This window comes from Vulpes lagopus, chromosome 6 (genome assembly GCF_018345385.1).
Source record: "Vulpes lagopus strain Blue_001 chromosome 6, ASM1834538v1, whole genome shotgun sequence".
NCBI lineage: Eukaryota > Metazoa > Chordata > Mammalia > Carnivora > Canidae > Vulpes > Vulpes lagopus.
Window position 1 is genome coordinate 69,645,055 of NC_054829.1, and position 15,541 is coordinate 69,660,595.

Sequence of the window (15,541 nt, forward strand, 5' to 3'; positions counted from 1 at the left end):
GCCTGTGTCTCTGCCTCTCTGTGTCTCTCATGAATAAATACATAAATTTTAAAAAAAATAGCGGCGACGGACAAGTGTAAACTTTTCCAGGACAGGATAATCTGCAATACAAAATTCCCAAACACATAACGGATAAATACGAACAAAAACATCGAAAGAGTCGAACGTATGCCACGATTCTTAACCTGAAAGTAACAATAAGCGTGTCAGGCTGCCCAACTCACCGGATAAAAGGGCTGACACCCTGTTTGCGTGCCTCAGCACCAGACCGGGCTCAGGCTTGCCATCTTCGAACATGGGACGGTCATTATAGGAACAGGAAGGCCTCCGGTGCAGCCTCGGCAAGATATTCTTATTCACGTACTTATTTTTCGGCGGGAGGCCTTTCGTGACGGGTTGGGAGAGAAGCAGTGAGGTGAGATCCAGACTCCAGGACCCCTGCCTGGACTGTCGCGCAGCCCTAGCACAGTGACGCCCGAAGTCTCAGCCCCGCCCGGGTTGGGGGCACGAACCGCCCCCCAGAGCTCGCCCTCTGCGGTCGGTGGCCAGTCCCATTGGTTCAGCCGGCAAATGCTCCGGGGCGTCCGCTAGATGTGGGCCCAGCCACCCACCGGGCTAACGGCTCCCCGGCCTCCGCCCGTGCCCAAGTCTTCCCAGGGACGGGCGGGCGGTCTGGCGGCGACTCTTACCCCGAAGGGTCGTCCGCGTCCTCGCAGCCAGGCCTCAGCCGTAGCCCCCGCCGGAGAAGCGCCGCGGCCGCAGCGGCGGGGGCGTGGTCCCCTCTAGGCTCCGGGAGAGGAGCTTCCCGCGGGGCCGAGGACCCCTCCCGGTGAGGCGGAAGTGGTAAGACTGACGTGTCCTGGGTCGCTCTGCAGATCGCCGGGAGGGTCCCCCGCCGCGGGGCGGGCTAGCCGAGCCTTGGGGGCTCTCCAGAGCTGGGCCGGGCTCCCGGGGGAGAAGGCTCGTCCGCGAGCGCTTCCTGGGCCGGGTGTGGTGTCCCGCGTGGTGTGGCTCCCGCCGCTGCGAACAGGCACTGCGGCGGCCAACCCCGGGGCGGGCGGTCGTCAGGTCCTCTCCCGGCCGCAGCTAGCGCGCCGCTCTCGGGGAGACCCGGGTAGGAGCCCAAGGGCAGCTACGGGCCGCGGAGGCCAGCCCTACCCGTGCGGTGAGGACCCCGGGGGTGCCGCGGGAAGGTGCCCGAGGTGCGAGGCCGCGTGGCGTTGCCATGGAAACAGGCTGGGGCGCGCGGGAGGTCCCGGGCAGGCGGGCTGCTGGACGGGGACCCCAGATCGACAGGATGAGAGCAGCGGAGCACGGAGAGACAGCAGTGTGTGGGGGTCGGCGGAGGCGCCTCTCGAGGGAGGGTTGTAGAGGCCAAGGGGAGAAATTGGAGCCCTGGGACTTCGTTTCGAAGGACCTGACCTGGGGCGTCCGGAATTGATCCCTGGTTTTCATAACTGCAGGATTCCCCCAAACAGGTTCCACCGCCTTAAGGATGACAGTCCTAGGGCCCCCGCGGAGTTGGAGCTGCCAGTGGCTGCCATTCCTGATACTGCTGCTGGGCAGAGGCCAGGAGCCGCGGGTGGAAGGTGTGACACACTACAAGACCGGTGACCCCGTCATTCTCTATGTCAATAAAGTGGGACCCTACCACAACCCTCAGGAGACTTACCACTACTATCAGCTTCCGGTCTGCTGCCCTGAGAAGATCCGTCACAAAAGCCTTAGCCTGGGTGAAGTGCTGGATGGGGACCGAATGGCCGAATCTCTGTACGAGATCCGCTTTCGGGAGAATGTGGAGAAAAGAATTCTGTGCCACATGCAGCTCAGTTCTGCACAGGTTAGCCACTCCACATTGGCGAGCACTTAGCTCTACCTCCCAGGAACTAATAACCGTGCCTTACAATTTATGGTTTTAGAGCACCTCTATGGAAATGGGCTGACTTGATTTCTACAACCCCACTGGTAGGCAGGACAGGTGATATTATTTGCATTCAGTTGAGGAAGAAACATACTTGCTCAAAAGTGACTTCCAAGACACATGGATATTGAATTGGAGAAGTGATACTCGAGCCCAGGGCTCCTGACTCCAAGCTGCTCTGTTGGTAACAAGGTCCAGCTGTCACTCCTGCATAGTTGCTTCCTTCCATACCTACCTCTTGGCTTTCTTAACTAGCTCCTTTACACTCTTAGGGCACTTACTCTTTAGTCTACCCAGACCTCCTTACACCTTGCCTTTCTCCTTTTTCTACATCTTTTGCCCGGACATTTGGCGATGTGTGGAGCTCATTTTGATTGTTACCACGGGGGGTGGGGGTAAGGGGCTGCTATTGACATCTAGTGGGAAGAAACCAGGGATGGTGCATATTACAACGCACAGGACAGCTCCCCACAGTAAAGAATTATCTGGCCCAAAATGTCAGTAGTGAAATCTTTCTCTAACCCTATGGCTAGGAGGCTTTGTCTGACTCCTGACTTGCTCTTTGTAGGTGGAACAACTGCGCCAGGCCATTGAGGAACTCTACTACTTTGAATTTGTAGTGGACGACTTGCCAATCCGTGGCTTTGTGGGCTACATGGAGGAGAGTGGCTTCCTGCCTCACAGCCACAAGATAGGGCTCTGGACCCATTTGGACTTCCACCTAGAATTCCATGGAGATCGAATTATATTTGCCAACGTTTCTGTGAGGGATGTCAAGCCCCATAGCTTAGATGGGTTGCGACCTGATGAGTTCTTAGGCCTCACCCACACCTACAGTGTGCGCTGGTCTGAGACTTCAGTGGAGCGTCGGAGTGACAGGCGCCGTGGTGATGATGGTGGTTTCTTTCCCAGAACACTGGAAATCCATTGGTTGTCCATCATCAATTCCATGGTGCTTGTGTTTTTACTGGTGGGTTTTGTGGCTGTCATTCTTATGCGTGTGCTTCGAAACGACCTGGCTCGATACAACTTGGATGAGGAGACTACATCTGCAGGTTCTGGTGATGATTTTGACCAAGGTGACAATGGCTGGAAAATTATCCACACAGATGTCTTCCGATTCCCTCCATACCGTGGTCTGCTCTGTGCTGTGCTTGGTGTGGGTGCCCAGTTCCTGGCCCTTGGCACTGGTGAGGTGATAAAATTAATCAGGGATTTCTCTCAAGGGGTAGAACTAAGGAGGTGGTTTGTTCTGGAAAGATCTACAGATCTTCTCTTCTGTCCAAGGTGAGGGGCATACCTAAGGGGTGGTGTGGCAGGGTCCGACAGGATGTGTACAGGATCACCTGGGTGGCTCAGTCGGTTCAGTGTCCAACTCGATTTCAGCTCAGGCCTTGATCTCAGGGTCGTGAGTTCAAGCCCTGCTTCAGGCTCCATGCTAGGTGTGAAAGCAAATTGGAAGAAAAAAAAAAGGGTGTGTATATTCCTTTTTTATCTTATTTTATTTATTCATGAGAGAGACGGAGAGAGAGAGAGAGAGAGAGAGGCAGAGACACAGGCAGAGGGAGAACCAGGCCCCACACAGGGAGCCTAATGTGGGACTCAATCCCAGGTCTCCAGGATCATGCCCTTGGCTGAAGGTGGCGCTAAACCGCTGAACCACCTGGGCTGCCCAGATGTGTGTATTCCATTGTGGGTTTGCCAAACAACAGAATTAGGGGATACTATACTGTCTTCCTGGAGACTTTAGGTCTGGGCGAAAGGGTCTGATTCCTCTGAAGTTGCCAGAAAAACGACAGGTGAGACCTGACACAGGCTTTCCACTACCACCCTGCAGGCATTATTGTCATGGCGCTGCTGGGCATGTTCAATGTGCACCGTCATGGGGCCATTAACTCGGCAGCCATCTTGTTGTATGCCCTGACCTGCTGCATCTCTGGCTACGTGTCCAGCCACTTCTACCGGCAGATTGGAGGCGAGCGTTGGGTGTGGAACATCATTCTCACCACCAGCCTCTTCTCTGGTGAGGACTGCCCTTTCCCTGGTGGGCTGGCCTGGTGGGCCGACTGAGAAGCTTAGAATACATTGTGGAACCTGGGACAAAGTTAGAGTAAGGCTTTAAGGGAATAAAAATGGGCAAAAGAAACAAGAAAACCATGCAAAAGACAAGAATGCATTCCTTTTGCATAGTCACAAATTAAGTCCTTAAAATGTTCTAGCATGGTAAGCATCCAACGTAGCTTTATCTCATTTAATCCCCACAGTAACCCTGTGTGGTAGGCAATATTGTCCCCATTTTACAGATGAGGAAATTGAACTTCATGCTGGTTAAGTGATTTGCCTGAGATTACTCTCCTAAAAGGGAGTGAAGCAAGTTTCAGACCCAGTCTGTCCCGAGAACCTGTGTTCTTGACCATTATTAAGAGTGAAATAATACTTCTTCTGGAACTTAACTTTGTGATACTCCCTCTTTAAAAAAAAACTTTATTTGGAGGTGGCTACCCGATTGTAGCCTTACAAGCCAGGTTGTCTTCTCAAAGGCAGTAATAATGTGCATTCTGAAGCTTTTTGTGTTCCCAATCCTAACTGTCTGATATATATCCCATCACATTTATGTTTGAGCCAGGGCTTTCTGAAAGCAAGGCCTTAATCCAAAGGAACGTCTCATTCTAGGAATCACTGATGCCACAGCAGGATAGGCCCTTGGAGGCAGGTGGATTGTGTTACTCTTAGATCATCATGTAACAGCTGCCTTGATCCTTAATGATAACAGATGGGAGAGGGGATGCTGGTAAGATAAGGAACAGGAAACAAGGTGTGGAAGGGTGAGGTCTGCCTGGGAACAGGATGCTTCACCCATCTCCTGTTAGGTCTAATCTGAGTGGGTAGCCCCAGGGGATGTAGCTCCTGCTGACCCACCTTCTGGGGGCCCGTCCCTGCAGTGCCTTTCTTCCTGACGTGGAGTGTGGTGAACTCGGTGCATTGGGCTAATGGTTCGACACAGGCTCTGCCAGCCACCACCATCCTGCTGCTTCTGACGGTTTGGCTGCTGGTGGGCTTTCCCCTCACTGTCATTGGAGGCATCTTCGGGAAGAACAATGCTAGCCCCTTTGATGCACCTTGTCGCACCAAGAACATCGCCCGGGAAATCCCACCCCAGCCCTGGTACAAGTCTACGCTCATCCACATGACTGTTGGAGGCTTCCTGCCTTTCAGGTATCCTCCCTTTAGGCCATGGCCATCACTTAGGTTCCTGGCTTTTCTTTCCCCAGTATCCTAACCCAATAAGAGTGATAATCCCTGGTTCAGCTGTACCATTTAGAGATCATTAAATGGGTCCTCCTTGCTCCAAGCAGGACTCAGCTTGAATTAGTTCAAACAGAAGAGGCTGTCTCACTTAGAAAGCTCTCCAGAGACTTTGCTCCTTCTACCACCTTTCTGGTTTCTGACATTAGTGTCCACAAGCACCATGTGGGGCTTGAAGCCCATATGATTGCTCATTCAATTTGTTGAGTACCTTTAGTGCCAGGCGAATAATACAGCAGAAAATAAAACGGACAAGATCCTTGCTCTCAACAGATTAGGGAAGATATTCTTGAGATGAACACAGCTAGTCATGGGTGGAGGAGTCCCCAGCAAGCCAGGAACTCCAGGGCAGGGAGTGGAGTGGACCCACTTTTCCACAGTGCCCCGGTAACTGTGCTGGCAGCACACAGCCCTTTAATGCTGTGTATTGTCTCTTCTCTTCACAGTGCCATCTCTGTGGAGCTGTACTACATCTTTGCCACAGTATGGGGTCGGGAACAGTACACTTTGTATGGCATCCTCTTCTTTGTCTTCGCCATCCTGCTGAGCGTGGGGGCTTGCATCTCCATTGCACTCACCTACTTCCAGTTGTCTGGGGAGGATTACCGCTGGTGGTGGCGATCTGTGCTGAGCGTTGGCTCCACTGGGCTCTTCATCTTCCTCTACTCAGTTTTCTACTATGCCCGGCGCTCCAACATGTCAGGGGCAGTACAGACAGTAGAGTTTTTTGGTTACTCCTTACTCACTGGTTATGTCTTCTTCCTCATGCTAGGCACCATCTCCTTTTTTTCTTCCCTAAAGTTCATCCGTTATATCTATGTCAACCTCAAGATGGACTGAGTTTTGGGTGGCAAAACTGTTGCACTTCTCTCCCATTCTTCACGTCCAGGGGCCCATTGATCTCTTCTGATTGAGTGGCTGAATTGTGTGATGGCATTGCTGCCTTCCCCTTTGCCCTTTGGGCCTCCCTTTCCCCGGGAGGGCCTGGAATTACAAATCTCTATTATATAAGGAGTATATATTTGAACTTTTTAAGTTGCCTTTAGTCTTGGTCCTGATCTTTCTTTTTACAATTATCAAAATAAAATTTATTAAGAAAAAGGGTCCTGTAGTTGGAGGGTTTGGTCTGGATATAGGAATTCGAGGCCTGCCGTTAAGGGCACTGTTCCGTACTGAAAGCCAGGTCGGCCGCGGAATGCACGGAACGCGAGTTCTCCGCGGCGCTTGGGACTCTCCGCTGGGGGAACCTGCACTGCCAGGGCCTGTGTCCGCGGCGCAGCCGGCGGAAGTGGCGAGGCCGGAGCTCCGAGTGGGAAACGAGTTGAATCACCCTGGCGACGGGAGGGGCCCAGAGCAACGCCTTTTCCGCCGGAAGTGGGTTTCAGGGCCTCCACGTGCAGTCCCTCCCCCCTCCCGGCCCAGGAGCGGCGGCTCGACTGCTGCCATGGAGCCTGCCGGCCTGGAGCAGCTCCTGCGGGAGCTGCTGCTGCCGGACACCGAGCGCATCCGCCGGGTACGGGACAGGCGGGGGCCCGGCCGGGGCGAGTGGGAGGCGGTGGGAAAGGCCCGACTCTGACCCCCGGACATCTCCCCCAGGCCACCGAGCAGCTCCAGACCGCTCTTCGGGACCCGGCCGCCCTGCCCGCCCTCTGCGACCTGCTCGCCTCGGCGGCCGACCCTCAGGTGAGGCTCCTGCCCCTCCCCGCCAGGCGTCCCCATAGTACGCCACCGGTCAAGCCCCGGCTTGCCCCCTGCTCGGCACCTTCCTGCCGGACCCTCACAGGCGTGCTTCTTCGCCTCAGATCCGCCAGTTCGCGGCTGTGCTGACCCGCAGACGACTGAGCACCCGCTGGCGACGGCTGGCGGCCGAGCATCGGGAGAGGTGGGCGGGGCCGGGGGCGGGGCCGGGGCGGGGCGGCCGCTGGGCGGCCCAAGTACCCACACCTGCCACCTGTGTTCCAGCCTCAAGTCCCTAGTCCTGACCGCCCTTCAGAGGGAGACTGAGTAAGTAGTGCCTACCTGCCTCTTCTTGGGATCCTGACTGACTCCAGGCTGAGACCGCTATGGGTTTCCGCCTTGCGTTTCAGCTCCAGGCAGGGCCTGGGGAGGGGAGAAGATTTCAGTTCTAGACGGAGAGTGGAGCAAGGATTCTAAGATTGTGTTGAAGAGTAAATTTCATGAGAATGGGCCACGGTGGTCTCCCAAACCTGAATCAGAAAAATGTAACTGAAAGTCAGTGTGAGACTAGGCTCACCAGATTACATACCCACCTTGCTGCTGGTCTCCCCATGAGCCATCGTCTTATGTGTCCCAACTTGGCAAAGACCCTCTGCCCACACTTGGAGGTTTCTGCCCTGGCCACCCCATGGAGACAGGTCCAGTGTGTGTTGGGGAGGGTATTGGAGGGTGATTGAGGGTGGGGGGGAATCTCTCCTATTTGCAGGCACTCTGTGAGCCTTAGCCTCGCCCAGCTCTCAGCCACCATTTTTCGAAAGGAAGGCCTGGAAGCCTGGCCTCAGCTCATGCAACTTCTTCAGCACAGTACCCACAGCACCCACATCCCGGAGAGAGAGGTATGAGCACATGGTTGGTGGCTGGGAGGGAGGGAAGGAGGAACTGAGAGACTGGATAGACCATATAAACTTTTTTTCTCTCATCCCCTATACCTGGACAGATGGGGCTTTTGCTGCTAAGTGTGGTGGTGTCCTCCCGACCTGAGGCCTTCCAACCCCACCACCGGGAGCTCCTTCGGCTTCTGAATGAGACCCTTGGTGAGGTGGGCTCTCCTGGGCTCCTCTTCTACTCCCTGCGCACTCTGACCACCATGGCCCCTTACCTGGGCACTGATGATGTGGTGAGATGTGGGTCCTCACCTTCCCTGGTTCTCTGGCCTTGGGCTTCCATGTCCTCACCCTTGCAGGATATAGAGCTACTTGAGATTCTTTCTTTGCCATTTGTCCTCCCTAACAGTTGAGAAGGGATACTGTGGGTGGCTGTACCTGGGCTCCTCCTGTGTCCAGGCTTTGAGGAAGCTGCCAGCTTTAGGGGCCTGAGATGAATGAGCATGCGTTCTGCTTTCTGTCCTCTAGCCTCTCGCACGGATGTTGGTGCCCAAGCTCATTGTGGCTATGCAGACTCTGATCCCTATAGATGAGGTGAGAACATTTAAGCAAGAGCTCTGTTGGAAGGAGAGTATAGGAGCACACGGCTGGTCCACTAAAAAAGAGCATGGTAATCCTATAATTTGTCTGTCTGGCAGGCAAAGGCCTGTGAGGCTGTGGAGGCCCTGGATGAATTGCTGGAATCCGAGGTGCCCATCATCACCTCCCACCTCTCTGAGGTCCTCACATTCTGCCTGGAGGTGAGCCAGGGATGAGCACCACCTCTGCTGCTTGCTGGGAATTTCCTTGCTTCTCTCTGATTCAAGTTCGTCTCTGGGCAGGTGGCTAGAAATGTGGCTTTGGGTGATGCAATACGCGTACGTATTCTCTGCTGCCTCACTTTCTTGGTTAAAGTCAAGAGCAAGGTAAGTACTCTCTGATATACATTACCACACACCTGTTTCTACCCTTTGCCTTGCTCCTTGGCTTTCTATTCATCTCAGGGGTATGCTTAAGTATTCAAAACTTGATCTGGCAAAACTCCTGGCTGGGAGTTTGGGAATCTTCCTGCTTGGACCCTTTGTGGCATAGGAGGCTGTTTTCTTTTTTAAGATTTATTTACTTTAGAGAGAGAGCCATTTGCACACTAGCAGGGGAAGGGTCAGAGAAAGTGGGAGAGAGAATCTCAAGTAGACTCTATGCTGGGCATGAAGCCCAAGGAAGAGCTCAATCTCACAACCTTGAGATTATGACCTGAGCAAAATCACAAGTTGGATGCTTAACCTACTGAGCCTCCCAGGAGCTGAAGGTTAGAGTTTTTAATGTGACTCCATCTCAGGAGCAGATTCTCAGGGACACCGTTCCCCTTTCCCTCTCAAGGCCTTACTAAAGAATCGTCTCCTGCCACCCTTGCTACACACACTTTTCCCCATTATGGCTGCCGAGCCTGCCCTGGGCCAGCTGGATCCTGAGGACCAGGATTCAGAAGAGGAAGAGCTGGAGATTGGGCTGGTGGGAGAGACTCCCAAGCACTTTGCTGTACAGGTGAGATATGGGACATGGGTAGGGACAGGGCGTTAGGTAGCTGTAGGGCAGAGGTGGAGTCCTGCAAAGTCTTCCTGTCTTTTTTCAGGTCGTGGACATGCTGGCACTACATTTGCCCCCTGAGAAGCTCTGTCCCTTGCTGGTAAGTGTGGCCCTGTCCTTATGGTGCCCTTCTCCCCAAGTCTCCTGACACTCAAGATGTTTGGGCCCTGGCAGATGTGGAGGGCCAGCTGCCACGGGGCTGGGCAGACCTGCAGCAGGGTTTCAGGAGAGTACCATTCCCCTAGATGCCCATGCTGGAAGAAGCCTTGCGGAGTGAGAGACCATACCAGCGCAAGGCTGGGCTCCTGGTGCTGGCTGTACTCTCCGATGGAGCTGGTGACCACATCAGACAGAGGTGCCTCTTCCTTTGCCCTGGATTGAGAGCAGGCTGTGGGGAGTACTACCACATGGTCCATGGTGGTTCTGGTCTTGTTGGAACTTAATTATCAGAAGCGTTTCCCCTCAGTCTCAAGTGCCTTGGTTTGAAAGATAATTTAAATAGGCACCTCAGGGATCCCTGGGTGGCTGGGATCCCTGGGTGGCGCAGTGGTTTGGCGCCTGCCTTTGGCCCAGGGCGCGATCCTGGAGACCCGGGATCGAATCCCACGTCGGGCTCCCGGTGCATGGAGCCTGCTTCTCCCTCTGCCTGTGTCTCTGCCTCTGTCTCTCCTTCTATCTCTCAAGAATAAATAAATAAAATCTTAAAAAAATAAAAAAATAAAAATAAATAAATAAATAAATAGGCACCTCAGCTATAGGGACCAGCGGGTGGTGCCTACTGATTGGTGACGGAGAAAGCCTTGGTTTCCCCCGGGGAAATGAGGAGGGCTTAGCCTCAGGCTTTCTGGCCCTATCCCTCAGACTGCATCCTCTTGTTCCACCCCACCCAGACTGCTGCCCCCGCTGCTGCAGATCGTGTGCAAAGGCCTGGAGGACCCATCACAAGTGGTGCGCAACGCTGCGCTCTTTGCCCTGGGCCAGTTCTCAGAGAACCTCCAGGTCAGTGAGGCTGAATGTGGGTGGCCACTGTGGCAGAGTCCCCACCCATCTCCAGGACCAGCTTCCCCTCAGCCTCCTCTCTTTAGCTCGCCCTGCCACCACTAACACTTAAGCGGGGCCCACCCCTGGTCAGCTGACTCAGAGCCTCCTTTCTCTCCTCAGCCCCATATCAGCAGCTATTCTGGGGACGTGATGCCCCTGCTCCTTGCCTACTTGAAGTCAGTGCCTCCCGGGCACACAAACCACCTTGCAAAAGCCTGCTATGCCCTGGAGAATTTCGTGGAGAACCTAGGTAGATTGCAAGGGAGGAGACAGAGCTAGAGCTCTGGATGAAGGCGGTGGGACATGGAACCCCTTGAACCACTGTCTGTGGTAGGGAGAGGAACCCTGGGCTGGATGGTAGAGGTCAGCCCAAGGCACAAGGGGGTGCTTAGAATGTAGGAGACCTCGTCTAGGTGTTAGAGGAATGCCCTTTCCCACAGGTCCTAAAGTGCAGCCCTACCTTCCCGAGTTGATGGAGTGTATGTTACAGCCTCTGAGGAATCCCAGCAGCCCCCGGGCCAAGGAGCTGGCCGTGAGCGCCCTGGGGGCCATTGGTGAGGAGCAGGAGGCAGGAGGCTGGGTATGGGGTTTGCCCAGAGCCTGTGGCAGGTGGTCCCATTGATCCCCACTCCAGCTCTGATTCTATCTGTCCCACAGCCACAGCTGCCCAGGCCTCCCTACTGCCCTACTTCCCCACCATCATGGAGCACCTGCGGGAATTCCTGTTGGCAGGCCACGGGGACCTGCAGCCTGTGCAGATCCAGAGCCTGGGTGAGTAAGGGGCTCTTAGGCACGCTGCCTGGTGCCAGAGAAGGGCCAAGGCGTTCCTGGACATCTACTCCAGGGTGGCACAAGTATCTTTTCTTCCCAGGATACCTAAGAAATAGGTGGGATTCCTGAATCACCCGTGAGCTGCCGACTTTAGTCTCCCAGGTCTTGGCCTTGCACACGTCTGGCTTGTCATCATTGCATCCCAGTACTAATCAAGCCCTTGCCTCCACAGAGACCCTGGGGGTGCTGGCTCGAGCAGTGGGAGAGCCCATGAGGCCCCTGGCTGAGGAGTGCTGCCAGCTGGGGCTGGGCCTGTGTGACCAGGTAGACGACCCTGACTTGCGGCGCTGCACGTGAGTGAGCCCTTTCCCTGCCTCATGCCTCCTACCCCTGCCTGCTGGATCCACAGCCCTAAGCCCGGAACCCAGTCCTCTGTTTCTGGACATGGGTGTCCCCGGGGTTCCCTGTTCTGTCTGGCTGTGACAGGTGGGACTGTACAGCCTTCACCTGCCTCCACCAGGTACAGCCTGTTCGCAGCTTTATCAGGGCTCATGGGTGAGGGCCTGGCACCCCACCTGCCACAAATCACCACCCTCATGCTGTTGTCACTACGTTCCACTGAGGGCATTGTGGTGAGCTGGGAGCTGGTGGGCTGGGTCAGTTGGGGAAGGGCTGCCCTGGGGTGACAAATGAGCCAGAGTCCCTGCTATGTCTCTTTTGCCCAGCCTCAGTACGATGGAAGCAGATCCTTCCTTCTATTTGATGATGAGAGTGATGGGGAGAAAGAGGAGGAGCTCATGGACAAGGATGAGGAAGAGGAGGAGGACTCTGAGATCTCAGGGTGCGGAGGGGTGCCCTTCTTGTCAGAGGAATGCTGGCTTTGGATGAGGGCCCTGTGCCGGACCTGCCCTCACTGGTGCCTAATCACTGCGGCCTCTCCACCCTACTGTAGGTACAGCGTGGAAAATGCCTTCTTTGATGAGAAGGAAGACGCCTGTGCTGCTCTAGGGGAGATCTCTGTGAATACCAGGTAAACCTCGGCCCTTCCTGATCCCGGGAGCCCCATCTGGGAGCTCCTGCCGCATGGCTGTGTGTCTGTCCACAGTGTGGCCTTTCTTCCATACGTGGAGAGTGTCTTTGAAGAAGTATTCAAGCTGCTGGAGGTGAGGGGGCTGGTGGACGGAGTGGGTGGGGTCCAAGGGCAAGGGGCCCTGTGTTAGCCATGAATGAGGCAGGCCCTTCCTGCCCCTCCTCGACCCACAGTGCCCTCACCTGAATGTGCGGAAGGCGGCGTATGAGGCCCTAGGGCAGTTCTGCTGCGCACTGCACAAGGCCTGTCAGAGCTGCCCCTCCGAACCCAACGCTGCAGGTGAGCAGGGGATGCTGGGGCCTCCGGAGACGGGGGATGGCTGTGGGATAGGGGTAGGACCTGACCGGGGCCTCAGCCCATAATGTCCCCAGCTCTGCAGGCTGCCCTGGCCCGGGTGCTGCCGTCCTATATACAGGCGGTGAGCGAGGAGCGTGAGCGCCAGGTGGTGATGGCTGTGCTGGAGGCGCTGACTAGCGTGCTGCGAGGCTGTGGGCACCTCGCACTGCAGCCGCCTGGGCGCCTTGCTGAGCTCTGTGGCATGCTCAGGGCTGTGCTGCAGAGGAAGGTGAGTGGGGTGGGTAGGCTGCGGGGCAGGGAGGCGGGACAGTCAGAGGCTAAAGGTCCAGCTTCCCCCTCCTCCCCTCTCAGAGATGAGAAGGGCAGGAGAGCCCAAGCTGAGCCAAGGACCCTTCTTGCAGACAGCCTGTCAGGACACTGACGAGGAGGAGGAGGAGGAGGACCAGGTGAGAGCTGCGAATCCAGACTGTGGGACCAGGCTGTCTGGGTAGTGTCCCCAAGGCAGGGATGGACAGGGTACCTGGCCTTGGCCTCGGGGAGCCAGAACTGCTAAAAAGTTGGTAATGGCTCTAAATGAGGCACCCCTGCTCCCGCTGAGGCAGCGGAGATTCAGGAGAGGCTTCCTGCAGGTGGGGGTCCGGGTGGCTGGGACTGAGAGCGGGGAGAGTAGGTGCACCAGGAGAAGCAGCTGTGCTTCAAACAAGGCCAGCCTGGAAGGGGCCAGTCCTGTCAACCAGGGGCAACCCCTGGGGACCACCTGTGGCAGCGGCAGAGCATCCGGAAGGTGCCACCATTGCAGAGCCAGCCCTGGTGCTCTAGCCCCTGACCTGGCCCACAGGCTGAATACGATGCCATGTTGCTAGAGCATGCTGGAGAGGCCATCCCTGCCCTGGCAGCCGCCGTGGGGGGAGACACCTTTGCCCCCTTCTTTGCCAGCTTCTTACCATTGCTGTTGTGCAAGACGGTGAGTGCTCTACGCTCTGCCTTCAAACCCTGTTTGGCCCATGCACCCTGTGCCCAGCCCACCACTCTTTCCCAGTCGCAGCCTGACTTGCACTCCTCCCCGCACCAGAAACAGGGCTGCACGGTGGCAGAGAAGTCCTTCGCAGTGGGGACGCTGGCAGAGTCCATTCAGGGCTTGGGTGGTGCCTCCGCCCAGTTCGTGTCCCGGCTGCTCCCTGTGCTATTGAGCACTGCCCGGGAGGCAGACCCCGAAGTGCGGAGCAATGCCATCTTTGGGCTGGGTGTGCTGGCAGAGCACGGCGGCCGCCCTGCTCAGGAGTATCCTCGGCTTACAGGAGGGGGCACAGGTGGGGTTGGGAGTATCTCTGGGGCTCGGGGATGGAAGATGTCTGCCCATGGGCCTGTTCCTTGACTGTGGAACCAGATACTTCCCCAAGCTGCTGGGGCTTCTGTTGCCCCTCCTGGCACGGGAGCGCCATGATCGGGTCCGTGACAACATCTGTGGGGCGCTGGCCCGCCTGCTAATGGCCGGTCCCACCAGGAAACCAGAGCCTCAGGTGAGGGCTGCAGGCATCCAGCAGGGCACGGAAACTGAGGGGGGTGCAAGGGTTACAGAACAGGGGGCCTGAGGCATGTCTGTGTCCAGGTGCTGGCTGCCCTGCTGCACGCCCTGCCACTGAAGGAGGACTTGGAGGAGTGGGTCACTATAGGCCACCTCTTCAGCTTCCTGTATCAGAGCAGCCCTGACCAGGTAACTGGGAGGGAGCTTGACGCTCCAGCCAGAGGTAGGGTTGGCCTCCCTTGTAGTTGATGCGGAGTAAGTTTAAGCTGCCCTCAGACACTTTGTCATTACTCTGCCAGGGTTAGCAGCCAGGGCTGAAATGGGAGGGGAGGAGCCTCTTCTCACCTCACAGTGTTTTTCCCCAGGGAGGCTCCATCCTCCCTGGCCATTTGCACCCCCTGGTACAACTTCCCTAGGCTGACTTCTTCCTGCGCTGGGGTTCCTTCAGACTGTGTTCCATGGAGCATATGTATCTCTGGGCTACCCCCATCTCTTCCAATCAGAGCAGCTCTGCTTTCTGAATGAAATTTGTCTGTGCCAACCAGCGAGGTCTGGACTCAGGTTCCATCAGTCCTGTGTCTAGAGACTTGTGATGGTGGACCTCCCCTGAGTGTCTGGGCTTCTTTGGGTCTAACCTACAGTTATCTTCGGTCACAATGTGGCCCCTTAAAAAAAATATTATCCCCCCACGTTTCATGGGTATTTCTCGGCTTTCTCAGTTGTCTTGGATGTGAATCAATATCATGCTATAAGTATCCCCCAGTGGGAGGCCCTGCCTCAACCCTGGTCCCAGGACCTAGGGGAGCTGGCACCTGAGTCAGCCCCCCTGCCCTACCCCCACAGGTTGTAGATGTGGCTCCTGAACTCCTGCGCATCTGCAGCCTCATTCTGGCTGACAACAAGATTCCCGCAGGTGAGGGTGGCGGTCGTGGGCAGGGCTGGGGGAGGGGGGCAGCTAGGGGTCTGGGGGCCAGTCCTCCCCGGATCTCTCCCTCTTCGCTCTCCACCAGACACCAAGGCCGCACTGCTGCTGCTCCTGACGTTCCTGGCCAGACAGCACACTGACAGCTTCCACTTGGCACTGGGCTCGTTGCCTGGTGACAAAGCTCAGGAGCTCCAGGCTGTCCTGGGCCTCACCTAGACTGGGTGCTGAACCAGGCCAGAGAGAACCGAGTCTGCCAGGCTCCGGGCCTGGCTCTCAGGCCAGTTTCAGCTCACGCCTTACCAAAGATTCTGGGCCTCACACCCACTTGGAATCTCAGCCCCGATTTGCTGCTTCAGGAGGGTGTCTCTGGGTTCAATCTGTTATGCCGCGGACAATACAAATGGATTCTTGCCATCCTTCCCTAATAAAGGCAGTTCAGTTTCTGCTTGAACAGTAGCTCCGAGAGCAGGAAGCATAG

At 56.1% G+C, this 15,541-nt stretch overlaps 2 protein-coding genes across 7 annotated transcripts; both read left to right on the forward strand.

Annotated features, from left to right (window-relative positions):
• The first annotated feature begins 957 nt into the window (after positions 1-957).
• On the forward strand, positions 958-6,328 carry TM9SF1 (transmembrane 9 superfamily member 1). 4 transcript variants are annotated; one of them, XM_041758388.1, is made up of 6 exons: positions 958-1,202; positions 1,464-1,840; positions 2,490-3,111; positions 3,759-3,944; positions 4,864-5,137; positions 5,674-6,328. In XM_041758388.1, exons 2-6 carry the CDS (start codon positions 1,496-1,498, stop codon positions 6,065-6,067), a joined length of 1,821 nt encoding a protein of 606 aa, XP_041614322.1. In that variant the 5' UTR covers positions 958-1,202; positions 1,464-1,495; the 3' UTR covers positions 6,068-6,328. The 4 variants fall into 4 exon arrangements, with proteins under 4 accessions (XP_041614322.1, XP_041614319.1, XP_041614321.1 ...); XM_041758385.1 differs by having other exon boundaries at positions 1,479-1,840; XM_041758387.1 differs by having other exon boundaries at positions 958-1,165.
• An 89-nt stretch (positions 6,329-6,417) lies between these two features.
• Positions 6,418-15,506, forward strand: IPO4 (importin 4). 3 transcript variants are annotated; one of them, XM_041758382.1, is made up of 30 exons: positions 6,418-6,740; positions 6,824-6,910; positions 7,030-7,109; positions 7,190-7,231; positions 7,671-7,800; positions 7,902-8,081; positions 8,317-8,382; positions 8,487-8,588; positions 8,670-8,753; positions 9,208-9,372; positions 9,461-9,514; positions 9,660-9,769; positions 10,305-10,413; positions 10,576-10,705; positions 10,896-11,009; positions 11,113-11,226; positions 11,459-11,579; positions 11,747-11,858; positions 11,952-12,067; positions 12,179-12,256; positions 12,332-12,389; positions 12,490-12,595; positions 12,688-12,881; positions 13,015-13,059; positions 13,452-13,577; positions 13,686-13,894; positions 14,001-14,133; positions 14,223-14,327; positions 14,982-15,051; positions 15,149-15,506. In XM_041758382.1, exons 1-30 carry the CDS (start codon positions 6,423-6,425, stop codon positions 15,277-15,279), a joined length of 3,489 nt encoding a protein of 1,162 aa, XP_041614316.1. In that variant the 5' UTR covers positions 6,418-6,422; the 3' UTR covers positions 15,280-15,506. The 3 variants fall into 3 exon arrangements, 2 of the variants coding, with proteins under 2 accessions (XP_041614316.1, XP_041614317.1); XM_041758383.1 differs by lacking the exons at positions 6,418-6,740; positions 6,824-6,910 and having other exon boundaries at positions 7,053-7,109; positions 7,723-7,800; XR_005988355.1 differs by lacking the exons at positions 14,223-14,327; positions 14,982-15,051; positions 15,149-15,506 and having other exon boundaries at positions 13,477-13,577.
• Positions 15,507-15,541: the final 35 nt, after the last annotated feature.